The 27,906-nt window shown below is 45.7% G+C and overlaps 1 protein-coding gene across 1 annotated transcript in view; it reads right to left on the bottom strand.

Annotated features, from left to right (window-relative positions):
* SMTN (smoothelin) overlaps positions 1-27,906 on the bottom strand; it is a 336,207-nt gene that overhangs the window by 192,786 nt on the left and 115,515 nt on the right. Inside the window, exons 2-6 of the mRNA XM_033956006.1 lie at positions 24,379-24,538; positions 23,298-23,319; positions 10,931-11,003; positions 8,201-8,279; positions 3,312-3,415 (exon numbers count right to left, since the gene is read on the bottom strand). Of these exons, the coding sequence (XP_033811897.1) occupies positions 3,312-3,415; positions 8,201-8,279; positions 10,931-11,003; positions 23,298-23,319; positions 24,379-24,538 (438 nt within the window). The remainder of the gene's footprint in view (positions 1-3,311; positions 3,416-8,200; positions 8,280-10,930; positions 11,004-23,297; positions 23,320-24,378; positions 24,539-27,906) is intronic.

Here is a 27,906-nt window from a genome sequence, read left to right as displayed (position 1 = left end):
GGATTCCATTACACTTCCCCCTCTGTATTCGCGGTGGTTAGGGGCAGAGCTGGCACGCCAATATTTTAAAAACCGCGAATAATATTTGGGCCGGTTCTGCCCCTAACCGCCGCTTCCCCCAGCTATTTTAAGCCCTGAAAGCCCACCCCTTAAGCCTTACCTGGTGGTCTAGCGGGTTTTCAGGCAAGAGCGATCTTCCCACAGGAAATGGCTGCCTTGAGCTCCCGTAGTCTCTCGAGCCATTTCCTTTGAGCGATCTGCACGGGGCAGGAGTGGGGGAAGATCGTTCCTGCCCCGAAAACCCTCTAGACCACCAGGTAAGGCTTAAGGGGGGGCTTACAGGGCTTAAAATATCCCGAGAAAAAAAAAGGAATTTTATGTTTAAAATTGTGAATAAGTGGATCCATACATACGAAAACCGCGAATACGGAGGGGGAAGTGTATATTCAACCATGGTCATTTGTATTGTCTGGTTTCCTTCTGTTGGGTATTCAACTAGGTTGGACACACCATAAGGCGGGGGGGGGGGGGGGGGCGGCAACACTTGTTGCCCGTCTGTGAGGGTCCTGGAAATGGTTCATAGACAACCCCACGAAAGACAAAGGCGCGCGCCAACAACTGAGCGCAAGATGGAGGCGCGCACCGAAGAAAATTACAGTTTTTAGGGGCTCCGACGGAGGTTTTTGTTGGAGAGCCCCCCCAGTTTACTTAATAGAGATCGCGCCGGCGTTGGGGGGGGTTTGGGGGGTTGTAACCCTCCACATTTTACTGTAAACTTAACTTTTTCCCTAAAAACAGGGAAAAAGTGAAGTTTTCAGTAAAATGTGGGGGGTTACAACCCCCCCAAACCCCCCACAACGTGGCACGATCTCTATTAAGTAAAGTGGGGGGGTTCCCCCCCACACCCCCCCCCCCCTTCGGAGCCCTAAAAACAGAAATTTTCTGCGGCGCACACCTCCGCGCTGCGCTCAATTGTCTGCGCGCACCTTTGTCCCGGCGCACTTTTGACCTGACACCCCTGGAAATACCTTTCTTTTTTTTTTTTTTCCTACTTTCAAGGGATGGGCGGGGCTTAGGATGCTGTAGCTAACCCAATTTTGATGGCTTTAACTGCTACTGCCCTGACTTAGGTTGTACTTTGGTTGGTTTACTCAGTAGGTGTCTTGGGCTTTTTTCTGGTGCCTTTTTTTTTTTGAGGGGGGGAGGCTATGGAGGGGGGAAGAACAAAAACTGGATGATGCATAGTGTAAAGTATTGTTTTTATTGTACGTTCTGTTTTCTCTGTAGTCATCAAGAAAAAATTGTTCAATTAAAGTGTTTGAGACTTATGCAGGTGAGGACAGAGCTTAGGCATTGGTGGCAATGAGGCATTATGACATCACAATCTGAGCTCTAGAATGTTGCTCCTTATTATTTTAAAGTATTTGAGGCTTGTGCAGATGAGGACGGAGCTTAGGCATTGGTGGAATGAGGCATTATGACATCACAATCTGAGCTCTAGAATGTTGCTACTTAGGATTTTAAAGTGTTTGAGGCTTGTGCAGATGAGGACGGAGCTTAGGCATTGGTGGAATGAGGCATTATGACATCACAATCTGAGCTCTAGAATGTTGCTACTTATGGTTTTAAAGTGTTTGAGGCTTGTGCAGATGAGGACGGAGCTTAGGCATTGGTGGAATGAGGCATTATGACATCACAATCTGAGCTCTAGAATGTTGCTACTTAGGATTTTAAAGTGTTTGAGGCTTGTGCAGATGAGGATGGAGCTTAGGCATTGGTGGAATGAGGCATTATGACATCACAATCTGAGCTCTAGAATGTTGCTACTTAGGATTTTAAAGTGTTTGAGGCTTGTGCAGATGAGGACGGAGCTTGCAGGAATAAGGCAATGACAGGAAAAAAACTTGAGGTGATGGGAAAATGAGTTCCCGCAGGGACGGGATGTGAAAATTTGTCCCCGTGTCATTCTCTAGTTTACTTTATAGAATTTGACCTCCTGTGTATGAAAATAGCCTCAGTTTTTTCCTATCACGTATAGATTGAGTAAATCGCAATTATTTATAGCATGAGAAGCCGATTTAAGAGTTCCTATAAATATTATTTTCTTGAATCGTTATTTATAAACGAGATTAGGAGCATCTCTACCAGTAATTAATGTCCACCAATAGTCAGCCAGCATTGATAAATTCCATCTGCCCTGTTCTTCTGTCTCCATTGTAGCAATGTCCTGATGAAACCTTTCCCCGTGCTCATCACTAACACTCCAGATGCGAGTGGAGAAAATGAATTTTTAGTGATATATTGCATTTGAGATCACAGAATGCTTTAAACATCATCTCCTATTCCCCAGAAAGTTCTCGATTACATTCTTCAATGCTATCCATACACTTTTCTCACTTTAGCTTAAAAATCTAATTTGAGGCAAACTGTTGTAATATTTCCGAGATTGTAATAACATTTACTCCAAGCATTACAAAATATAGCGAAAATGTTAATTTTTGCATTACAATGCTCTTTTGCCAAAAATCAGAGGGTTAGACCCAAAAAAATTAAGGTCCGTTTTGAATTCACTATAGAACACCCACTACAATTCATGCCCTAAAACCTCTGTTGCACAGCATAATTTTTTTTTTTAAGTACAGGGAATTAAAATGCTTATGTACACAACGAGGAAGAAAATCAGAGAAGGCACCCAGGAGGTCAACTGGTCTCTGCCTGCCGTCACCTACTACACAAAAGTACCACAGTGCCACATAAAGTCACAGATGGCAGTGTCAGCAGCATCCATGCTTTCTGCAAAGCAGATTTAAGGGACTAAACAACAAAGGCAGTCTTTTAGCAACTCCAGCCCTGGTGGCTGCTGGTCTTTGTTGACCGTGCATGCTGATTTCTAGAAATTTGCTTTTAAGAAATGAACATAGATTGTGTTTTAGCAAACACTTCCTTGTTTGGACTGGTAATCAGATACAAAAATAACAGTGGTCACTCGCTTCTGGTAGCACGGAATGCATTTAACCACTGCTTTGTGTCTAAGCTTGGGTTAGGCTGCGGTTCCTCGTTGCACCAGTTAAGTTTTGCTGACTAATCGATTCACTTACTAAGGCTTCATAAATAAAACGCAATATATAAAGAGTTGGCCTACTCTGAGGGGGGAAAAAAAAAACCTGATAGCCATGTGGAATCTAAGACGGGAACGTTAGAAGGGCCATGGGAGCGCGCTATACCTTAAAAGTGACAGACGTGAGGGCACCAGCCTATTGGAAGGTCGAATAGCATTGTCTGTCTCTCGGATTGCAAGATACAGGACTCACCACAGATGCTGAAAGGTCCCCATGGTTCCCTCGTCCTCTGTAAAGCAGGCTTTCATTGTCACCTTCTTTCCTGTAGTTCCCAAGTCGGCCCGCCAAAGATACGGCTGGAACAAAGAAAGCTCCGGTTAATAAGTAGCAGCAGTTCACCTCCGCAGGCATTCAGGAGGACTAAGCCAAGAGTTTGCTTTTGGTCTGCGAGGAGGATTATTGTGGATCCAGTGCAAAGTGGACACCCCCCCCCCCCAAAAAAAAAAAAAAAAAAAGGATTCCACTACTGGCCCAAGCTGGCTGAAAAGATTTTTATCTGCTAACAGTGCCAGGCAAGGCCAATTTCTGCTATATGGCGACTGCGAAATCCTGAAAACTGGGAAGTTTGGACGTTTTAAAGAACTCGAGCAAAAAAATATTTTTTAACAAAAACGTTTTTGTGTGCTAATCACAAGGAAGTAAGGGGATTAAGGAGGCCATCGGCTTGGTGACATTAATCAGACAGAAGCAGTTATCGTTAACATTTTAAAGCTTTTTCCTGGCTCCTAGCTTGTGTTTTAAAAATAAAAGGCAGAGACCAAGGGAAATCTAAAAATGGACTATTTAAAAAATGAAAACAACTTCTTTTAAGATTCCAAAGCCAGAAGGAAACAAACAGCTGCCCTGAACCTCTGGCCTGAGGGGGTTATCCGGTCCTAGGAGCCTGTTTCTTCTAACTTTTAGAGATAATAAAGGGTGTCAGGTCAAAAGCGCGCCGGGACAAAGGCGCGAGCAGACAATTGAGCGCAGTGCGGAGGCGCACCGAAGAAAATTACTGTTTTTAGGGCTCCGACGGGGGGGGGGGGCATGGGGGAGAACCCCCCCACTTTACTTAATACAGATCGCGCCGCGTTGTGGGGGCTTGGGGGGTTTTAACCCCCCAAATTTTACTGAAAACTTCACTTTTTCCCTGTTTTTAGGGAAAAAGTTAAGTTTACAGTAAAATGTGGGGGGTTACAACCCCCCAAACCCCCCACAACACCGGCGCGATTTGTATTAAGTAAACTGGGGGTGCTCCCCAACCAAAACCCCCGGAGCCCCTAAAAACAGTAATTTTCTTCAGCGCGCGCCTCCGTCTTTCGCTCAGTTGTCGGCGCGCACCTTTGTCTTCCGCGTTGTTGTCTATGAACCATAATAAAGGCCTCTCGGATACCCACTCCTCTGCCTAAAGATTGTGTTTAAGGCAGCAAAAGGGCTTTATAGAGTCAGAAACACGAGCACATTAGATACCCCATAACTAGAAAGTGGAATTGAGAAGCCTAGTGATTGCCAAGTTCAGACTTTCTTGCTGCATCTTGTGACCTTGGACAAATCACTTAACCCTCCACTTCCTCAGACTCAAACAGATTGGGGTCCCTTCAGGGACAGGGAAATTCCTGGCATACCTGAACGTATATCGCTGTGCGCTACTGCTGAAGGTACATGAGCTTAAATCCAAATAAATGTATTTATTTTATTTCCTATACAGTTCTCCCAAGGGAGCTCAGAACGGTTTACATTAATTTATTCAGGTACTCAAGCATTTTTCCTTATCTGTCCTGTGGGACAATGGGGGGTGGGATTAAGTGGTTTGCCCAGGGTCACAAAGAGCAGCGTGGGTTTGAACCCACAGTCTCAGGGTGCTGAGGCTGTAGCTGTAGCCCTTTCAGGACCAAGGGACATATTTGTCCCATAACTTTAAAATCCTATAAATTTTGATTGGGATAGTCTACAGTTCTAAATTTGATATGTACGGATTCCATATGATACTACCTTTATGTAAACAAACTGGTTCCGACATTCATTCATTAGCGTCGTTGCTAGATTGACGAGAAGATTCACTTGCCACACTGTCCATAAGCCAGAAGTGTGATTTTTTTAAATAAAAATAATGATATTTCACAAAAAAAAAATCAATTTTTTGGCATCTGCAAGCCCTTTTTACCATAAAAATGTCGTCAAAACCACAAAAATTGGCCTACGATCCTTATGGTCCTGAAAGGGTTAACCACTGCGCCACACTCTCTTAAAATATTAAAATTAGAGAGCGCCACCTGGCCTCAGACTGCACAGTATAAGTTACCAGAAAGTTTCTTCTATCACAGGCTCCATCAATGATACTGGCTCATGTATCAGGCCTATGTGACCTATTTGTTCTCGGAGAACGAAGAACCAAGGGTTAGCCAGACACTTAGGCCTGCCTTCCGTCTCCAACTTTCCACCACATCTCCAGTTACTGGAAGGATGGCTGTACCAATACGGAGAGATACTAAATACAAACACACCCACGCAGTGAAGATTTTCTCCAGGGGTTATACCCCGGCGTGATCTTTCTATCACCATTTGATTGGTTCTGAGCACTTTGAATAACGTCAATGTATTTATATATTTGTATTTTGCATCACTTCACATATCACCCACGTGGTAATTATTCTCTTTCCCATTTTTTTTGTCTGTGTACCAATACGGAGACAAATTCTTTTTTTTTTTTTTCAGTGAAAAGGGTCACACGACCACCAAGTGAACAGGCTGGCCACCGTGGAAGGTCCAGAGAAAGAAATATTTTAAAGAGCAGAACGCACAGGTGGGTTGTTGGCCTTCCTTTGTTGCTGACTGCCAAGGGGGCCGCTTTAACCACCCACGGAGTCCCGGGCAAAATCTTTTGTTGCAGGGCTTCATATAAGGGGGGGTAGGGACAATTTTTAAAGGGATGCAGTGGTTGTGGAGGTAAGTTTAGGGAACTGTGGACAGTTTCAGGGGTGCGAGGGCAGTTTGCAAGGAGGCATCGTGCAGCTGCTGAATTTCACTCTGAAAAAGCCGAAACTGCTTCCCCCAAACCTGATCCAGCCCATTTTCAGACTCAAGTGTGTCTTTCTACCAGTTTTTCACTGTACCTAGTTCCATTTAAATTTCTGGAAAGCCTTTTGGCTCCCAGCCGTTTCTCATTCTTTCCAACTCCTGTTGAGTTGGAAAGCACAGCATCAAGCATTGAAGTGGATTATTTCTTTTCTTGACCCAAAGTTTCCTTGTCCATGCTTGAGCTTCAATCTCACAATTATTTGAGATGTTTCCTCCTATTTTATAAAACTTTCCACTCGCCCATCACAATTCGTTAAAATGTTTTCATCGGGGAAGCGACGTCAACCCCAACGGATAGCTGAAGCTTGATAGATCTCTTGCCTGTTGTCCCAAGGCACTTAACAGCTGTTCTTTTGGCAGTCTGTTTAATCTAATGTGCTAATGCCTCATGGTTTGGTATCATCCTGCCAAAAAATAATAAATCTATAGGTATATGCGTACTCTAGCCCTATGAGGCAGAAGCAGCATGTGAGCAAGATGGCGGAGGAGGAAAGTCTGTGGGCATGTGGAAGAGCAGGCTGAAGGCGCTGGTCGGGAGATATCGCATGTGCTGAGTTTCAGAGCTGGTTCTCACACCTAAATGGTGATCTGTCCGCTTTAAAGGCCAAGTTCTTCACCCTTATGGGCTAACTGAAGAACAATACGAACCATATTGGCAAGTGATTAGATATTTAGGCAAAGATGAAAGACTGGCAATATATTTTTGGAGGGGGGGTGCAATTTACTTGAGCAAATTGTGTCATTAGAATTTGGTCACTAGGTTGTCTCTCTTAAGCTGAAACCGTGACTACCTGCTTCTTTTTGCCCGAGGGGAGGGGGGGGCCTGTGAATGCTATCTCTTAGACACCCCTGGCACCAGCTGACCTGGTAAGCAGAAGCCCTTTTGCATGGTAGTATGCAATGATTGTTATTTTAGCTGCCAGGTTAGTCCACTGTCCACCCCCCACCCCCTTTTAAGCTTCCCCCCCCCCAAGATGACAGAAGAGAAAAGAAAGGCTATTTTCTCTCTCTCTCTCTCGATTTTAGGGTTTTTTTTAATTAATATTATTCAAATGTTTCCATCTCTTGAAATAGAGTACAATAACCATATACAATACAATAAAAAAAAGATTAAACCAACATCTATTCATCTCCAGTTGGGCAAAAATGTGCAGCAGCTGCCCAAACTAGTCCTGGAGACACCACAGACAGTCGGAGTTTCAGGATATTCAGGATGACTATGAGAAGTTTGCATGTGGGATCCCTACGAGAGTCAAGATAAGGAAATTGGGTCATTAGGGAATAGACAGGGGATGGGTAAGCAGAGTGGGCAGACTTGATGGGCTGTAGCCCTTTTCTGCCATCATCTTCTATGTTTCTATGTTTCTAAACTGGAAGCGGTGCATGCTGGTCCCTTTCATGCAGGACCATTCTGGATATCCTGAAAACACAACTGGACAGATTCAAGCAGCTGCGATTCAGTGACTTTTTAGTGGCATGTCCACAGGTAGGCCTCTTGCTAGAAGCCCCAGGTCTTGACAAACACTGGTCAGATAGCAGCGCACTTCCACCCACTGATGATGCCTGCACCCCCCCCCCCTGTACATTCATGCTTGGGGAGGATGGAGGGGGGGGGTCTGCAGACATTGATGGATGGAAGCACACGGCTGACTTTCGCCAGGTGACATGGCCTGAGGGGATTCAAGCGGAGGATGTCTTCAGCTGGCAGAGCTTGGGGATCCCCACCAGTAAAAGTATTTTTAACAGTGGAGTGGAGGGAGGGGGTGTGCAGGGAGGAGGAATGAAATGCATGGGCCCACCCAAAATTTAACTGGCTACGCTGCTCCTTGCTAAACCCAGTAAGATGCTGTGTGAGAATTTCAGATTTCGCAGTCCAAAGCACTGAATAAGACTCGAGGTGGCATCCATTAATCTCAAAGATATTAACAAGCCCACACAACAAATAATCATCAAACACTCATAAATGACAGATCCTGGCTTCAGTTGATGCCTTTGTCAAAATTACATACGAAGCGAAAACCTACCCTCGATTTCTTCAGCTCTCAATTTGCGAATGGCAGCTCGAATCAACTTGCGCTCTTCATATTCACTCGTCCCTCGAAGCTGCAAGAGATTTCAGACGTCTGTCAAAACAGCGCAAGGTACAGAAGGTGCCCTCCTGACATCCAAACACAGGGGTTCTTAACGAGTGCTGACCCACAACCCCAAGGGCTGCGGGAAGACGTCAAAACAAGGCGCAGAAAAGGGTCTGGAAATCTGAGGCAATTTACCGACACTTTCTAGACACAGTGACGGCTGTTGTCAGGTTTGTTATTGGCAGTGTAACTGTGTACTACTGTAATTTTACTGACAAACTAACCAGTGGCGTAGCGACTGAGACGCCCCTACCATCCTCATCTCCTCCCGCTCCTTCCCTGCAGTCTCTTCAGCACACATGCACCCCCTTCCCTTCTGCTGTACCTTCTTAATAGAGAATGACACGGTGACAAAATTCATCACCATTCCCGTCCCCGCGGATAACTGCAGGAAACCATCTTCATGTCATTCTTTAAGGAGAGAGAAGAATCAAAGTACGAATGGCCACAACCACTGACCCGCAAGCTTTGCTTTGAAGAAGGACTGAGGCTGAAACAGACACTGAAGAATGTACAGTCTCTGGTATCCAGAGCAGATATTGTGATATCATATATGCCTCATTCCAAAGTGCCCTAAGAGCCAATCACATCAGTGATGTCACAATGGCTTCATTATCCTTGGCTCACATAAGAATCAGGGTATGAATGGCCACAACCACTGACCCGCAAGCTTTGCTTTGAAGAATGCTGGTGTAGAAGGACTGAGGTTGAAATAGGACACTAGAAATTACATGGGATTATTTCCCGCAGTATCCACGGGGACGGGAACGGTGATGAATTTTGTTACCGTGTGATTCTCTACTCCTTAACTCTGCCAGCACGAGCAGCATTATCAACCCTTCTGCACCCCACTGACCTCGGCTCTCCTTCAGACACCACTTCCTGGTCCTGCGACCAGGAAATGACTTCAGAGGGAGAGCCGAAGCCGGCCTATGAGCAGCGACAAAAACTCATGCACAGGGCTACAGTGACAGCCAATAGATTACTTCGTACTCTTGATCATCCACAGTTTTATATAAATTCCCCCTCCTCCCACCTAGTTCTTATTCAGATTTATTTTTTTGATTCAGGGAGAACTGCAGCTCTGATATCCGATTGGAGGTTTAGTAGCATCGAAGGCTGAGTTTTCTGTAAAATTAGTCCTCGCCAGCATGCACAAAAAAATGTTTTCCACAGGCAGAAATTATGTTAAAACTTTGTAGCATAGAGCAGGCCCACAGCTGTCTTGCAGAGGAATGTCCAACAGGAAAAAGGAAGCGACAGTGCCTCTGTAGAAGTCTCTGGGGGGAAACCTCATCCGGAGTACGGTGAATAATTCTGGAGACCACACCCCACACTTTCAGGAGGATATACAGAAGATGGCGGCTACTTAATGCTCATCTTTCATCATTAAAGTATGTGACGACAGACTTAAAGATCTAAACATGTAGACCAGGTGTGTCAAAGTCCCTCCTCGAGGGCCTCAATCCAGTCGGGTTTTCAAGGATTTCCCCAATGAATATGCAAGAAGATCTATTAGCATACAATGAAAGCAGTGCATGCAATAGGATCTCAGCATATTCATTGGGGAAATCCTGAAAACCTGACTGGATTGCGGCCCTCGGGGAGGGACTTTGACACCCCTGATGTAGACCCTGAAGGAAAGGTGGGGAACGGTAATGGGTAAGGGTCATGGAATGCGATATACCGTCTTTCCATGATACAGCCCAAATTGGTTAACATGTTCCTATGCAAGTACTTCCTCTGTCCCTACTGGGTTCAAAATATGTTTTTTGCACCTGGAGCAATGAAGGGTTAAGTGCCTTGCCCAAGGTCACAAAAAGCCGCAGTGGGAATTGAACCCGACTCCCCCAAGTTTGCAGCCTAATCCTCCACTTTGTGGCATTTAACTGCTTCTAGCATACATACATAGAAATCTAGTCTTTTTCAAGGCAAATAAACCTCTGGAAACATGGGTCATAGGTAGGGTTACCAGATTTTACGACTGTAAATTCAGATGCAATGGCCCCGCCCCCAGGCCCGCCCAGCCCTGCCCTGTTCCACCCAAGTCATGCGCCCAACCTCTTCCCATACTCAGAACCATATCAGGAGGGCATCGGTGCATGCACAGATGTGGACACAGTGACATCACCCACATGCGCACAGATGCCCTCCCGACGCAAGTCCCGAGCTGTCAGCTTTTTCAAAACCTGGACAAAGTGCTGGGTTTGGCAAAGCCGTCCGGACATCCGGAGAGTCCTCTAAAAAAGAGGACATGACGGGTAAATCCGGACTTCTGGCAATCCTAGTCATAAGCAGAGGCAGTACATTGGAAATATGGAGTTTAGAGACTGACCCAAAACCAGTGATTTTGGTTCTGGCCAAAACTGAAACCTGCAACTAAAATCCATTCATTTAGTTTTCAAACCACAGAAAACAAAACTATGGTCCCAATCCCCACCCTAGGCCACTCGCCAATTAGTGAGATGCAGGGCCACATGCAGGAACTCAAGCAGAGCCTCATTTGCGTACATCAGTAAGGGACAGAAAAAAAGCAGGGAATTGTCCAAACCCTTCTTAAACCAGCTACGCTATCCGCTTTTAAAAAGCTTGGTACCCCAGGAAGGTCTCCTTACTTACCAAGGTCGTCAACTCTTCCACATCTTTAATGGATTCTAGTTTCCCCGATAAGAGATCCAAGGATTTCTGCTTTCTTCCTCCAGCCTCTGAGACCTAAACAAAACATAAGGGAGGGAGATTTACGGAACCGCATCTGTCAGGTGGAAAGACCATAAAATATAAAGTTCAACTTGCAGAAGACAGATCATAAATCAGAATGAAAAATCTAAAACAATGGACGAATATGAACAATGATGAATATGAACCAAATGCATCAACGAACCCTACTGTCATCGGCTGGAAGGAGAAGGGGAATGTTGACCCGGACCCCGAGGGATGCTGAGGAAATCTGCCAGCATCAGCAAACAGGCTCGGGGATATCCTTAATTCCATCACATCATCACACCCCAGCCAACATTCTCCTCCAAGTTCAGTTGTCTCAAAGCCAAGTTGGATGCTAAAAGTGATTTGTGGGCCAGTATCTGAGCATGAAATCCTCCCCCCTCCACCCTCCCCGAAGCAGAAAATATAGACTCACATCAGCCCAAGGCAAACAGTTGCACTGTGCAGTCCAGGTGTTAAAACAACCTCTGTATGATTTCCTGCTCATTCTACAAATCCCTGTACTCTTGTACACCCGCTTCACCTCAAACCACAGCTGGAGGGATACCACATCCACACTTTAATTAACTGTCAAATGCTGTAAGAAGACAAGCTGCCTTCCACGTCTACATACACACACATAAACTCCCCCCACCAGGCAAGCAAAAGGTTCCATTACCAGCATGCACTTCCTTCTGTTGACCACAGCGTGAACGGGTAGGCACTCCTACGTACTGTACAGTGGCATCCTTCAGAAAGTGGTACATTGGTCAGGATGAATTGTACGCTCATAAAACAGTTGGAGCAGGACGCACAAAGCTCCGTCAACCCAGTAAAAAAATACCAGGTTGGGAGAAACTCTGGGTCCTGTTTTCTAATTCAAAGTGAACGACAGCAAACCCTCAATATTCGCAGGGGTTAGGGGCAGAGCCGGCCTACGAATATTAAAAAACCGCTAATAATATTCGGGCCGGTTCTGCCCCTAATCCCCGCTTCCCTCCAGCTATTTTAAGCCCTGTAAGCCCCCCCCTTAAGCCTTACCTGGTGGTCTAGAGGGTTTTCAGGCAGGAACGATCTTCCCACACTCCTGCCCGTGCAGATCGCTCACAGGAAATGGCTGCCTTGAGCTCCCGTAGTCTCTCGAACCATTTCCTGTGAGCGATCTGCACAGGCCTGAAAAATGAAAATGTTTTTTTTTTTTTTTTAATTTAAAACCGTGAATAAGCGAATCTGTAGATATGGAATTCGCAAATACGGAGGGGGAAGTGTATATTTAAAAAAGAGCTTAAGCATCCATTCCCTATCTGAATCAAATTGCAAATTGTACCATCAGCGTAGCAGTACTGGTCTGGACTTCACATCAGACCTCTCTAGAAGATGAGTTAACTCCAGACTATCAGCAGACAAAGCTCAAAATCCAAACCAGCAGAATTTAACTCTAAAAGGCAAATAATAAATTTTTGTGAGACCAACGGATAGGAAGACTCAGGCATCTTCAAAATGTCAGTAAGGTATTTTCTGAACATATCATGTGCAGACATGGAAGGTAATTTGGGGAAATTTATAATCCAAAGGTTACATCCATTTCCAAAGGTTACGCAGGCTGCTAAGCAAGATGGAATCGATGGGGTTAGGAGAGACACTAACTGCATGGGTCAATGATTGGCTGAGTGGCAGACTTCAGAGGGTGGTGGTTAATGGTACCCTCTCTAAAACATCGGAGGTGACCAGTGGAGTGCCGCAGGGCTCGGTCCTAGGTCCACTCCTTTTCAACATATTCATAGGGGATCTGACTCAAGGGCTTCAAGGTAAAATAACACTATTCGCCGATGACGCCAAACTATGTAATATAGTAAGTGAATGCAGTTTACAGAATTATATGGCGCAGGACCTGCTTACATTGGAAAGTTGGTCTTCAACCTGGCAGCTAGGCTTCAATGCTAAGAAATGTAAGGTCATGCACCTCGGAAGCGGAAATCCATGCAGGACGTACTTCTTGAAGGAGAAACTTTAACTAGGACTTCAGCAGAACGAGATTTAGGAGTAATCATCAGTGCAGACATGAAAACTGCCAATCAAGTGGAGAAGGCTTCATCTAAGGCAAGGCAGATATTGGGTTGTATCAATAGAAGTTTCGTCAGCCGAAAGCCTGAAGTCATAATGCCGTTGTACAGGGCCATGGTGAGACCTCATCTGGAGTACTGTGTGCAATTCTGGAGGCCACATTACAGTAAAGATGTGCGCAGAATTGAATCGGTTCAACGGACAGCCACCAGGATGATCTCGGGGCTCAAAGGTCTCTCGTACGAAGAGAGACTGAACAAATTGCAGCTCTACACTCTTGAGGAACGTAGGGAGAGGGGAGACATGATCGAAACATTTAAGTACCTCACGGGACGTGTCGAAGTGGAAGATGATATTTTTTTCTCAAGGGACCCTCGGCCACAAGAGGGCACCCGCTCAAACTCAGGGGCGGAAAATTTCATGGCGACACCAGAAAGTATTTCTTCACAGAGAGAGTGGTTGATCATTGGAACAAGCTTCCAGTGCAGGTGATCGAGGCAGACAGCGTGCCAGACTTTAAGAATAAATGGGATACCCATGTGGGATCCCTACGAGGGTCAAGATAAGGAAATTGGGTCATTAGGGCATAGACAGGGGGTGGGTAAGCAGAGTGGGCAGACTTGATGGGCTGTAGCCCTTTTCTGCCGTCATCTTCTATGTTTCTATCTAGTCACATTCTCCAACATTTCTATTTTAAAGGGAAGGTTCCCACTGTCCTTAACCCACGTTAAGGCCTGTGGGAACGTTAAGGCACGTTAAGGCCTGTTTCAACTACTTTTAACCTAGTCTCATGTCCGTCTACTTTGTTTTCCACTTTAGATAGTCTATCTTTTATGTCTAGATTTTCTGACACCAAGATGCTGCATCTGAGTCCCCAGAGAGAACTATAAATTAGATATTGCATCCCATAATGTTTCCAAACTGAAGACCTCAGGTCTTTGTGAGGGTATAAGCTCAGTTCCGGGACCCACTGGTAGAATTACAGTACACTTCTCCCTCCGTATTTGCGGTTTCAGCATTCGCGGTTTCGATTATTCACAGTTTTTAGCTTGCTGGCTCCTCCCCCCCCAAATTACATCAGCTTGCATAGAGAAATCCTCAATTCCAAGCGTTTACAGAGAAAATCGCCGATTCCCAGCACTTTCTTCACCATGTTTAGCCTCTCCTTCAGGAACAGGCCAGGTCTCCCACCTTGTTATTCGCGGTTTCACCATATTCACGATGGTTTTTAATAGAAAACAGCGAATAACATATGAAAAATTTATTCACGGTTTTTCTGCATTTGCGGTTCTGTTAATCCCCTATCACAGCGAATATGGAGGAAGAAGTGTACCTGTATCCTCAGTAGAAGTGCCTTTCATTTTTGGAAAAACTTTGGGAGTCTGATTCTTCTCTCTCTCCGAGCGTACTGATGGTTGCGACACTGGCTTCTCAGGCCTCCCTCCAGAGTCGATTCCCGCACTCTGTCGAGCTGGAAAGAGAACGCCTTGGACCAATTCCACCTCCAACGCTCCCTCTGGCTTCTTCGGGTGGCTCGGAGGACTCCGCTCCTCCGGAGACAAGGTAGTAGCCTCAATGGAGAGGTTTGACATTTCAGTCTGCGTGCCTCCCACAGCCAAGAACACTCTGGATCTGGTTTTCGGGTTCCACGCTCGACGAAGACGTCCATCGGGCCAACTGGAGTACTGGAATGGTCCGGGAAAACCCGGACCTTTGATTTCTTTTTAACCATTGGCAAGAGGTAAGGAAAAAGGTTTTACCCCAGCTACACCGCAGTGTCTCAGGACGAGCTACCAGCCGCCATCTTGACTAAGCTCCGCCTCAGCCCAGGAACTCAACTCTGTTGATAAGTCTTGTGAGACTAGAGACTATTTGGGAATTCCTTCCTGCATCATGTGTCTTGAACCTAATAGGCTGAACTGCTTGTACAGACGGGTCTGAGTACGGTTACCAGATTTTCCAAACGGAAAATCCGGACCCATGGCCCTGCCCCCCAGGCCTGACCCGTTCAGGCCAAGCCCCGTTCCGCCTCCAGGCCTGCCTCACCACACCTCGACCTACACGAGCAACGTCTGACGGCATTCGCTCATGCACTGGTGTGAAGTGATAAGCATGACATCACTGCGTTGTATCCGTGCACGCTGTCCCGACATCGCGCGTTGCCAGAAGCTTTTCAAAACCTGGTCAAAATTCCAGGGTTTGAAAAGCTGTCCAGGGCAATCCGGACATCTGATAACCCTAGGTCAGAGCAGGTTTTGGATCTCCCTTCCACGTTTACCTTGGATCTGGGTGGAGGTGGGGGGGCAAGGAGTCCACTTTTGCTTCCTACGTTAATGCTAGCACTTTCCTCCACCTTACGGCAGTAGTTAAATTCTAAGAGTTAAAAACTTGAGCATTGAGGGGTAACAGCTAAAGCTTTCAGAACGTGGGATTTATAAATAGCAGTGCGCCGAGCGCACAGATGTCCTTCTCGCATCCAAAACTGAGCAGAACACGCAGAAAAATTATTTTTAAAATATATGTTAACGATTGGAATGCTTTTACAAATTTGAATGTTATGCAATTTCGCTGATAATGGTCAGATTTTTAATTTTGTACATCGCTTTGAACCGAAAGGTACTACGATTCATAAATAAATTTTCACGTTATGTTATGTAATTTGGCACTAAACTGAGTGAACTGCTTAGTGAACTGGAGAATGACACGGTGACAAAATTCTAGGACACAGGATGGTTTCCTGTGGTTATCCGCGGGGACGGAACAGTGATGAATTTTATCACCGCATCATTCTCTAGTTATTATCCAGTTCCCGAGGATCAACACCTTTCTTCTCTTTGATCTCTCCATCAATATGAACGTCGTCTGGTAAACTGTGCCCAAATTTCTTAGCATTTCAAATCCAGGATGCCATAGAGCAGCGGTCTCAAACACGCGGCCCACGGGCCGCATGTGGCTCTCCAGGTTTTATTTGCGGCCCGCGGTCTGGAGGCCATCATTTTCTTCCTTTTGGAGCAGCAGCCGGCTCGTTCGCTCAAAGCCACGGGTTGGCGGCTCCTTGCGCTATCCACTCCTGCATCGGAAGCCTTTCTGATGTCACAACATCAGAGAGGCTTCAGACGCAGGCGCGGATCTCGCAAGGAGCCGCCACCCGCGGCTTTGAACGAACGAGCCGGCCAGACACACTGCTGCTCCAGTGGCGTACTAAGGGGGGGCGGTCCACTGTTCTCTTCCCTGCAGGGCCGACCAACTCTGGCGGCCCGACGTCAATTCTGACGTCGAGAGGACGTTCTGGCTAGCCAATCGCTGCCTGGCTGCCCGGAACGTCCTTTCCGACGTTAGAATTGACATCGGGCAGCGAGAGTTGGTTGGCCCCGTACAGAAGAGAAGCAGGGAGATGGCCTGTTCCCGATAGCGGCAGCAGCAGCAGCCTATTCCGCAGCGGCGGTGGCATGGGGGAGGGCAGGAAGGAAGGAAGAAAGAAAGAAAGAAGGTGGGGTGGGGACAGGGAGCCAGAAAAAAAAAGCAAAAAATGGGGCACGGAGGAAGGAAGAAAGAAGGAGGGGGGACAGGGAACCAGAAACAAAGCAAAAAATGGGGCACGGAATCAGAGAAAGACAGACAGAGAAAGAAAGAAAAAGTTGGGGGAGGGAATGAGGTCTGGAGGAGAGGAAGCATACAGGAGGCTGAAAGAAGGGAAGAAGTATTGGATGCAAAGTCAGAAGAATAAAGTGCAACCAGAGACTGATGAAATTACCAAACTGATTTTATTTTCAATTTAGTGATTGAAATGTGCCAGTTTTGAGAAAGAAAAGATATTGAACTTTAAATGTGAGTGCTGCAGAAAAAAATAGAGTACTTGGAGGGCCGCAGAAAAAATAGTTAATGTCTTATTAAAGAAATGGCAATTTTGCATGAGGTAAAACTCTTTATAGTTTATATATCTTTCCTTTTAACTGTTAAAGGAAAGTTTTATAAACTATAAAGAGTTTTACCTCATGCAAAATTGTCATTTCTTTAATAAGGAATTAACTATTTTTTCTGCGGCCCTCCAAGTACCTACAAATCCAAAATGTGGCCTCGCAAAGGGTTTGAGTTTGAGACCACTGCCATAGAGGAATCATCCAATCCTGCATTTTTATTACAGTTCTACCGTTTAACTGCAGGTCACGTAAAGCAGCTGTCACGAACACAAGTTTCCACTCGAGCATCGCTCCACAACCGGCATCTGTTCCAGCGGAAAACTCATCTTTCAGGGAAAACTCATCTTCTCAGCATGACACAATATTATCTGGTGGGAGGAGAAGGTACATAAGTGGGATGAAACCGAGTCAGTCCTCTCTCCCCTGTCTTTACGAACAATGAAGGCGCCTCTGAGAACTCCTTACTCTCTTTTTAAATAAGCACAGCACAACTTGGGAGTCAGAGGCTGCGGTGGGAATAAGTGTGTGTGTTTTTTTTTTTTGGGGGGGGGGGGTATGATACGAATATTCCAAGCTCTCTCTACAGCAATTTATGCTTAAAAATGAAAAGGCTGGTGGTGCTCGATTCCAAAGAGAACATATGATAATATTTTACAAAAATGGTGCGATGAGTTGGGGACTCCATTATCACTTTAATATTTTAGTCAAGCTATTCGCCGTTTGCCTAAAATTATTACGGGATAGGTTTGGAGAGAATGCATGTAGAGTTTTGCATTTCATGCAGGATTAGTTATTCTCCTATACTGCATCAAATGTGAGAAAGATCCAAATACTTTATCTTATGCATTGTGGAAATGTCTTCTTATTAAATCATTCTGGTCTGCCATCTTATATTTTTAGGTTCATTATGGGATTGTCAATTGGTTAGAATCTCCAAGGGGGGGTGTTAGTTGGTAAAGCTGCGGCTTGTGGGGTTTTTTGGACAGGGAAGAAGTATTCCATTTCAAAAGGCATTTGCGATTGGTCATAAATGCATTTTGCAATATTGGTGACAGAAAGATCCTCCTAGTTTTTGGCATTGGAGGAACCAATTCCATCGTTTAATTTTATTTGAGGTTTGGGAGGTTCGTACATTTCCTAGACGAACTCATCTCTTTTTTAAAATTTGGATCCATATATTCAAAATCTTTCCTCTAGAGCACGAAGTATGATTTTTAATGTTTTACATTGAACATAAGAACATAAGCAGTGCCTCCGCTGGGTCAGATCAGGGGTCCATCATGCCCAGCAGTCTGCTCACGCGGCGGCCCATCAGGTCCAGGACCTGTATAGTAATCCTCTATCTATACCCTTCTATCCCCTTTTCCTTCAGGAAATTATCTAATCCCTTCTTGAACCCCAATACCGTACTCTGTCCTATCACACCCTCTGGAAGCACATTCCAGGTGTCCACCACCCTCTGGGTGAAGAAGAACTTCCAAGCATTGGTTCTGAATCTGTCCCCTCTTAATTTTTTCCGAATTCCCTCTCATTCTTGTAGTTTTTGAAAGTTTGAAGAATCTGTCCCTCTCCACTTTCTCTATGCCTTCATGATCTTGTAGGTCTCTATCATGTCCCTTCTAAGTCTCCACTTTTCCAGGGAAAAGAGCTCAGTTTTTCTAATCTTTCAGCATATGAAAGATTATTCATGCCCTTTATCAATCGTGTTGCTCTTTTCTGAACCCTCTCGAGTATCGCCATATCCTTCTTAAGCTACAGCAACCAATATTGGACGCAGTAATCCCTGGTGCGGGTGCACCATCGCCCGTATACAACAGCAGGATAACTTCTTTTGTTCTAGTTGTAATACCTTTTCTTGATAATACCTAGCATTCTGTTCGCCCTTCTTAGAGGCCGCTGCGCACTGTGCCGACGGCTTCATTGTCTTGTCCACTATTACCCCCAAGTCCTTTTCTAAGGTACTTTCACCCATTACCCAGCCCTCCCATTGTATAGCTGTACTTCGGATTTCTGTTTCCTACATGCAAGACTGCTGCATTTCTCTACATTAAACTTCATTCTGCCATCTCGTCGCCCACTCTCCTAGTTTGTTCAGGTCCCTTTGTTATCTTCGCAGTCCCTCTTTAGTCCTAAACTCCACTAAATAGTTTGGTGTCGTCTTGCGAATTTTATTACTTCGCACTTCGTCCCTGTTTCTAGATCATTTATAAATACATTGATACAGCAGCGGTCCGAGTACCGACCCCTGCGGAAACACCACTCGTGACCCTCCTCCAGTCCAAGTAGTGGCCCTTTACTCCTACCCTTTGCTTTCTACCCGCCAACCAATTTTTGATCCATCTATGTACATCTCCTTCCACCCATGGTTCTTCAGTTTCTGTAGTAGGCGTTCATGGGGTACCTTGTCAAAGGCTTTTTGGAAATCTAAGTATACGATGTCTATGGGGTCCCCTTTGTCCATCTGTTTGTTAATTCCTTCGATGAAGTGCAATAGGTTTGTTAGGCATGATCTTCCCTTACAGAAGTCATGTTGGCTTGTTTTCATCAGATTATTCCTTTCTAGATGCTCATCGATGCTGTTTTTTATCACGCTTCCGCCATCTTCCCCGGCACCGAAGTCAAACTTACCGGTCTATAGTTCCCCGGGGTCACCTCTCGATCCTTTTTTAAAGATGGGCGTAACATTAGCTATATTCCAATCCTCCAGGATCACGCCTGTTTTCAGGGATATATTACAAATCTGCTGTAGTAGTTCCGCTATTTCCTCCTTTAGTTCTTTCAATACTCCTGGGGTGGATTCCATCTGGGCCCGGAGATTTATCAGTTTTTAATCTATCTATCTGCTTGCGTACGTCTTCAAGGCTTACCTCCACGGAAGCTTTGGAAACAATCATTGCATTCCAACACCTGGTAATTGGTGTCACCTTCCATTCTGGGAGAGGGGAGGGAATAGGGGGATGATAGTAATATGTATGGAAATACTTGAATTGTATATTTGCATAATTCATTCATTACAATGTTATAATTGAAAATAAAAACAAGGGGGAAGGAGAGGGGAAAAAGGGGGAAGAGGGGAGTATATAGAGGTATGAAATAGTAATATGGAAATATATCTTGATAGGAATGATAGAATTAATCTTGTGAATTTAAATGTAATGAATATTTTATTGTATTATTTTATTGTCTATTTTATTGGATTCCTTCATAAAATGTTATAAAGAATGGGAAAAAAAATAAAAGTGAAAGCCGGAAGTTCCACAGCTCCAGGTGCACAGCTAGAAGTCTCCAACTGATTGACCTGCCAGAACCATAAAATTTAGATATATTGGAGCATTATTTTACACAAACAAGGTCTCAGAAGCATGAAACACAATGCTTTTCATATTACACCAGTTTTGTCCACTGCCCTGGGAGCCTCTGAGGTGGGCATATTTAATGGTTGCAATTAGCATATCAAATGGCATTAAATAAAGCATTAGTCGGCTGAGACACAAAGGGGAGGTTTATTTATTTAAAACACTTCTATTGCTCTAAGGCAGTGTCCAGCAAACTTTCTCGAGCCATGGCACACTAAGGTTGTGGCTCGAGGCACCTGGAAGTGTGTGGATAACGCCGTGATGACATCACACGCATGCGTGACATCATCACGTCGATGTCCACGTGTGTGTGAAGGCCCCTCCATACGCCAGTGGGAGGGGGGGTGCCAGAAGGGAAGAGGGCCAGAGAGGACAGATACTGGCGTTCACCGATTGCCTACAGGACGTGCCACTCGCCATGAGAGGCACGTCCTGTAGGCAGTCAGCTGGCGTCGGAGCCTCTCCTCCTCCCCAGTGTACCGTGGCACACCTGAAATCTCAGGAGGCCCACAGTTTGAGATACACTGCTCTAAGGACTGTACAATTTACCCTTATGAAAATAAGTTACATTACTCCCCTGATATTCGCGGGGGTTCCATTCCAGGAACCCCCGCGAATCTTGAAAAACCGCGAATACGGTTTTTCCTAGGGGAGACTAGAGAGGGCAGCGGGAGAGGCAGAAAGAGAGCACCTGGAGCGCTGGCGAGTGAAGGAAATCGCTCATGGTATGCTCCGACCGCCTCTTCCTGCACTAAAGTCGGGCCTTACCAATCAGTGCGCTGTGTGTCAAAGCAGTTCCTGACTGGTAAGGCCCGACTTAATGCAGGAAGAGGCGGTCGGAGCATACAGCGAGCGATTTCCTTCACTCGCCAGCACTCCGGCGCCTCTCTCCTGCCTCTCAGGCTGTCCTTTCCTTTCTCGGCAGTTCGCGGTTGGAAAATATCGCGAATGACCGGGACCGCCAATGACCGGGGGAACACTGTATATATATCCTAATGTCCCCGATATTCAGAAACTATTTAAATGGGCAGGAACATAGAAACAAAGAAGCATGACGGCAAATGGACCATCCAGTCTACCCATCCACAGCATCCACTATCTCTTCCTATTTGTAAGAGATCCCACGTGCCTATCAGACACCTTCTTGAATTCAGACACAGTCTCCGTCTCCACCACCTCTTCCGGGAGACTGTTCCACACATCCAACACCTTTTCTGTAAAAAAAAGTATTTCCTCAGATTTACGCCCGAGCCTCTCACCCTCTTAACTTCATCCTATGCTCTCTCGTTCCAGAGCTTCCTTTCAAAAGAGACTCACCTCATGTGCATTTATGCCACATAGGTATTTAATAGGGGGAGTCTGTGCTATAGTGGTTAAAGCTACAGCCTTCATCACCCTGAGATTGTGGGTTCAAACCCATGTTGCTCCTTGTGACCCTGAGGAACTCACTCTATCCCCCCATTGCCCCAGGTACATTAGATCGATTGTGAGCCCACAGGGGACAGATAGGGAAAAATGCTTGAGTACCTGAATAAATTCATGTAAACCATTCTAAGCTCCCCTGGGAGAACAGTATAGAAAACAGAATAAGTAAATAGTGTGAAAAGTTCCAGCATCTAATAACCTGAGCCTGTATTGTGATGTCATAATGCCTCATTCCACAGTGCCACATAACCAACTTAGAAATCAACTCTATCAATTACCCTTTGCAAACCACCCTAAAACTACTAGGTATGACTATTGACAGAGGCTGCACCATGCAACCACAAATAAATAAAACAATACAGAAATCTTTCGCAGTAATGAGAAACCTTAGAGAAGTCCGAAAATTCTTCGATAAAACACAATTTCAGCTCCTAGTACAATCTCTAATCCTAAGTATCCTGGACTACTGCAACATCCTCTACCTCCCCTGCCCTGCAATAATGATTAAACAACTACAAACAATTCAAAATACAGCGCTGAGACTCGTCTAACATAACATAGTAACATAGTAGATGACGGCAGATAAAGACCCGAATGGTCCATCCAGTCTGCCCAACCTGATTCAATTTAAATTTTTTTTTTTTTTTTTTTTTTTTCTTCTTAGCTATTTCTGGGCAATAATCCAAAGCTTTACCCGGTATTGTGCTTGGGTTCCAACTGCCGAAATCTCTGTTAAGACTTACTCCAGCCCATCTACACCCTCCCAGCCATTGAAGCCCTCCCCTGCCCATCCTCCACCAAATGGCCATACACAGACACAGACCGTGCAAGTCTGCCCAGTAACTGGCCTTGTTCAATATTTAATATTATTTTCTGATTCTAAATCTTCTGTGTTCATCCCATGCTTCTTTGAACTCAGTCACAGTTTTACTCTCCACTACCTCTCTCAGGAGCGCATTCCAGGCATCCACCACCCTCTCTGTAAAGCAGAATTTATTAACATTGCCCCTGAATCTGCCACCCCTCAACCTCAAATTATGTCCTCTGGTTTTACCATTTTCCTTTCTCTGGAAAGATTTTGTTCTACGTTAATACCCTTCAAGTATTTGAACGTCTGAATCATATCTCCCCTGTCTCTTCTTTCCTCTAGGCTTCCAGTCTCTCCTCATACATCTTCTGACGCAAGCCTCCTATCATTTTCGTCGCCCTCCTCTGGACCGCCTCAAGTCTTCTTACGTCTTTCGCCAGATACGGTCTCCAAAATTGAACACAATACTCCAAGTGGGGCCTCACCAATGACCTGTACAGGGGCATCAACACCTTCTTCCTTCTACTGACTACGCCTCTCTTTATACAGCCCAGAATCCTTCTGGCAGCAGCCACTGCCTTGTCACACTGTTTTCTCGCCTTTAGATCTTTGGACACTATCACCCCAAGGTCCCTCTCCCCGTCCGTGCATATCAGCTTCTCTCCTCCCAGCATATACGGTTCCTTCCTATTATTAATCCCCACATGCATTACTCTGCATTTCTTTGCATTGAATTTTAGTTGCCAGGCATTAGACCATTCCTCTAACTTTTGCAGATCCTTTTTCATATTTTCCACTCCCTCTTCGGTGTCTACTCTGTTACAAATCTTGGTATCATCTGCAAAAAGGCACACTTTTCCTTCTAACCCTTCAGCAATGTCACTTACATACATATTGAACAGGATTGGCCCCAGCACCGAAACCTGAGGGACTCCACTAGTCACCTTTCCTTCCTTCGAGCGACTTCCATAACCACCACCCTCTGGCGTCTGTCCGACAGCCAGTTTCTGACCCAGTTCACCACTTTGGGTCCTAACTTCAGCCCTTCAAGTTTGTTCAACAGCCTCCTATTGAAGAAACATGACCACATTACTGAGGCTTTCATCAATTCACATTGGCTTCCAATCCAGGAAAGAATACAATTTAAATTCTACTGTATACTATTTAAAACTATAAATGGAGACAGCTCAATCTACCTGAACGACCGCCTCATCCAAACTACTTCTACCAGGCATAGAAAACACACACCCCATTCACTTACCCCCCAATCAAAGAAGTAAAACGGAAAAAACTATACGAAGGCCTACTAGCCACTCAAGCAGCAAAAATAGATAACAAAATCTCCAACCTATTGATAACAACAAGATGTTCAGAAAGGAAATAAAAACTATACTCTTCAAGAAATCCCTTAATAAAGCTTAATACCACGAATACCCCCTTCTTACCATCCCCTCCCTAACTCCTGATCCTACCTATCCCTCTCTTGGAAACGATCGCTGATCTAACTTTGTAACCCTTCTTCCATAACTCTTTTTGTAATCCGCTTTGAAACGAAAGGTAATGGCGGAATAGAAATCTGGAATGTTGCTCTCATTGGGGTCCCGGAATCTTGCTATTCTTTGGGATTCTGGAAAGTTGCTACTCTATGGGTTTTGGCCAGGTACTAGGGACCTGGATTGGCCACTGTGAGAACGGGCTACTGGGCTTGATGGAACATTGGTCTGACCCTGTAAAGCTATTCTTCTGTTCTTAACTGATATCCAAGATGCAGGTGTGTAATAAGTGTCACTCACCGCAGCCAATTTTCCTTGTTCTCCTGTCGCTGGCTGCTCTTTTCCGACCGGAAACGTTTGGTAGCGAGAGCCTCTGCGCTGCCTTCCAGCTCCTTATGCCGGAGCTCCCGGATCGCTGTACGGATCTGGCGCCGCTCAGCAAGGTCCAACGTCACCTCCAGCTGTGAAAGAGACATTTATGCTCCTGTCAGTGCTGGTGCAAGATGAGGAGTACCAGGGACAGAACAAAAATTACAGCTTTAACTCCTGGAGAATATGCTACGCCCTAAGACATTCCAAGCACCATCTCACCCCCTCACGGCTGCTGAGTACATAAGATTAATATTTATTACTTACCACACTCCCACAATGGGGCTATTTATCTCCTGCTCATAGCTAGACAGCAATGCGGACTCCAAGACAATATTTACACTTTACAGGACACAGCCCACATTATACTCGCATCATGATTTCCTTGAAGTCTGACATAGCAGAGTGCAGCTCCCCCCCATCAAGGTTCTCAGGAGAACGACAACTGGTAAGGCACTGGAGAGGGGCCTTAAGCAACCTGGGCCAATCAGAGCCCTAGGCCCAGGATGCAAGGGGAGGGAAAGTGCCACCATTTTGAAGAGATGGGCTTGCTGGTCGGAGGTGGTGGGCATCCCTCCAGCTGGACTTCATAAACAAGATAAGGGGGGGCGAGGGGTGTTAGGGGTATGACAGCAGTAGCGGGTGTGGGCATCCATCCTGCTGCTGTGGGGGTATCAGGGGTTGTTGCACGGCGGCGGGAGGTGGGCGTCTCTCCTGCTGCCGGAGGGGGGGGTGTTGCAGATTGTTGCGAGGGAGTGGGTATCTCTCCTGCTGCTGGGGGGAGGGGTGTCGGGAGTTGTTGCATGGCGGCAGGAGGGAGTGAGCATCTCTCCCACTGCAGAAGGGGGTGGTGTCGAGGAGGGGGTTGCTTGGTGGCAGCAACATTTTCTGGTAGGTCTGAGCTGTTAAGCCTTACTTTTCTGTCAATGCCTGAGCCTGACCAGAAAGTAAGGCCAAGACAGCTCAGATTTGCTGAAAAAGTTTGCTCGCAAATGTAGAACAGTGGGGTTAGGGAATCACCAGGCAATAATGGTGAATCGCCCGGAGTGCTTCTTTAAATATTAATGACCTCGTTGTAATATATTTGCATGGCAGAGTCGGAGACTGCTAGGAAGCTCCGAAAAGACCACGGTAAGCCGTTTTGATAATCCGCCGCTAAAATATATGAACGCTAAACCAGCTGGAACCGCTTTAGCGATCACATTAAAGTTTTGTGAATCTTCCCCCGGGTGAGTACTGGGAGCAGCAGCGGAAGGATATGCCAACCAAGGGACAGCCAAGGTAACGAAACCAACCAACTGTCCATGTCGCATAATTTCCCAATTTCTCCTACACAGAAAGGGAGCTAAAATCCAGGACTGACAAGATCTGCTTGAGACAGAAAAAAAAAAAATGAACAGATGGGCCGGAATCCAGTTAGGTTTTTAGGATTTCCCCAATGAATATGCATTGAAAGCACTGCATGCAAATAGATGTCATGCATATTCATTGGGGAAATCCTGAAACCCAAATGGATTGCGGCCCTCGAGGAGGGACTTTGACACCCTGTCCTAGGAGGTCAAAATTATATGTACATAAGTGAGTTCATTCTAGCATAGTAAGGGGAAGGAGGCGGACCTCCCCGGGCACCGTCTTGGTGGGGGCACCGGCACCTCTCCGCCCCCTCCCATTCCATGCTCGCGCCTTCCCTTTCCCGCCTCCCCCCAATACCTCTTGAAAATCTTTACCAGCATGAACAAGAGACTGTGTCTGAATTCAAGAGGGCCTGGGATAGGCACATGGGATCTCTCAGAGAGAGAAAGAGATAATGGTTAGTGCGGATGGGCAGCTCTATGACCTCACAATGCAGGTGTAGAGTCTTAGCCAAAAGGATGCAAATGTTAAGAGCCTTAGCCAATAGGGAGAGGAGGAGATAATGGTTACTGCGGATGGGCAGACTAGATGGGCCATTTGGCCTTTATCTGCCGTCATGTTTTATGTTTCTATTCCGGAAGAGGTGGTGGAAACGGAGACTGTGTCTGAAACAATTACTTTAACCTGCTGTTTGTGCCGGCCTGGCCCCCTTTGAAATCACTTCCGGGTCGCAGGGCCAGGAAGTTAGGTCAGAGAGAAAACCAATGCCTGCCTGAGCAGTGGCCAATAAAGCTGCTTGCACCGGTGAACATTTAAAGAGGTACAGGGTGGGAAGAGAGAGCGCCACAACTCAAGAGGGGGGCTTGGCCATGGGAAGGTCAGCGGCGTTCCCGAAATTAGGCACCATGTTATACAATAATGAGAGTGTCATGGCCCACTGCTATTAGTTCCGCGCCAGCTTTTTCGCAAGGTTTCAGCAGGCATCAGTGCTGTGCTCGAAGCTTGGTAGAAGATCTGTGCAGAAAGGCCTTTACAGACTACCATCTTGGCGCAGATCTTCCCAGTGCCATTTAACCTGTAAACTGGTTTAAAAAAGAACCACCATATTAGTCCATATTGTCGTTTACTTCATTGGCTGCCTTTATGGCAAGAGTGTTATTCAGATTTTCCTGTATCTGCTTTAAGCTGATATCGGGATTGTCTCCATCTTACCTTTTTCCTCATTTTGTGTTGCATAGACCATCAAGAGAAACTAGAAACTTCTACTTATTTGCGTATCCAAAAATTAATGGGTGTAGATATAAGACTTTCTTAGATAGGACCCTAGCAACAATCTTGGTTAGGTAAATGTATTCAGCTATGTTATCGGAAATTAATTAAAACCACTTTGTTCGATAAGTTTATTACTTAGTGAGTTTTATTACTGAAATTCTATTTTACAAATATTTGTATTTTTTACTGTATTTCGCTGCTCTTTTTACTGTAACCTCTTAGAACTTTTGGTTATGGCGGTATAAAAGAATAAAATTATTATTATGTATATTGGTATTAGATCCCTAATATGTGTCGAGTTAGGTTAAAAACTTGTACTGTAACTATGGCACCTCTTCCCTGCTCCCTCTGTCCCTCTTCCCTGCACCCCCTGTCCAGCAGCACTCCTTACCTGCTCCCCCTGTCCCTCTTCCCTGCTCCCCCTGTCCAGCAGCACTTCTTACTTGCTCCACCTGTCCCCCTTCCCTGCTCCCCCAGTCCAGCAGCACTCCTTACTTGCTCCACCTGTCCCTCTTCCCTGCTCCCCCAGTCCAGCAGCACTTCTTACTTGCTCCCCCTGTCCAGCATGCGGCTTCCTAGTCATTTCTGTCTGCCCTCCTCTTCTTTAAAGCAGTCTGCTGAGGATCCCAGCCGGATGTAGCGAACCTCACAGGCCACTCTGTACCTCGGTAGCACATTCCCTCCAACATGATCATGTACATCAGAGGGAACGTGCTACCGAGGCGTAGAGCGGCCTGCGAGTTTCGTTACAGTCGGCTACGAACCTCAGCAGGCTGCTTTGAAGAGGAGCAGCAGCGTTGGCAGCAGTTGGTGAGTGAGGGCAGGAGGGGAGAGT

Source organism: Geotrypetes seraphini, chromosome 8, assembly GCF_902459505.1.
Source record: "Geotrypetes seraphini chromosome 8, aGeoSer1.1, whole genome shotgun sequence".
Lineage (NCBI taxonomy): Eukaryota > Metazoa > Chordata > Amphibia > Gymnophiona > Dermophiidae > Geotrypetes > Geotrypetes seraphini.
The sequence above is the reverse complement of the archived record's forward strand: the minus strand, read 5'-3'. Positions and strand labels throughout refer to the sequence as shown.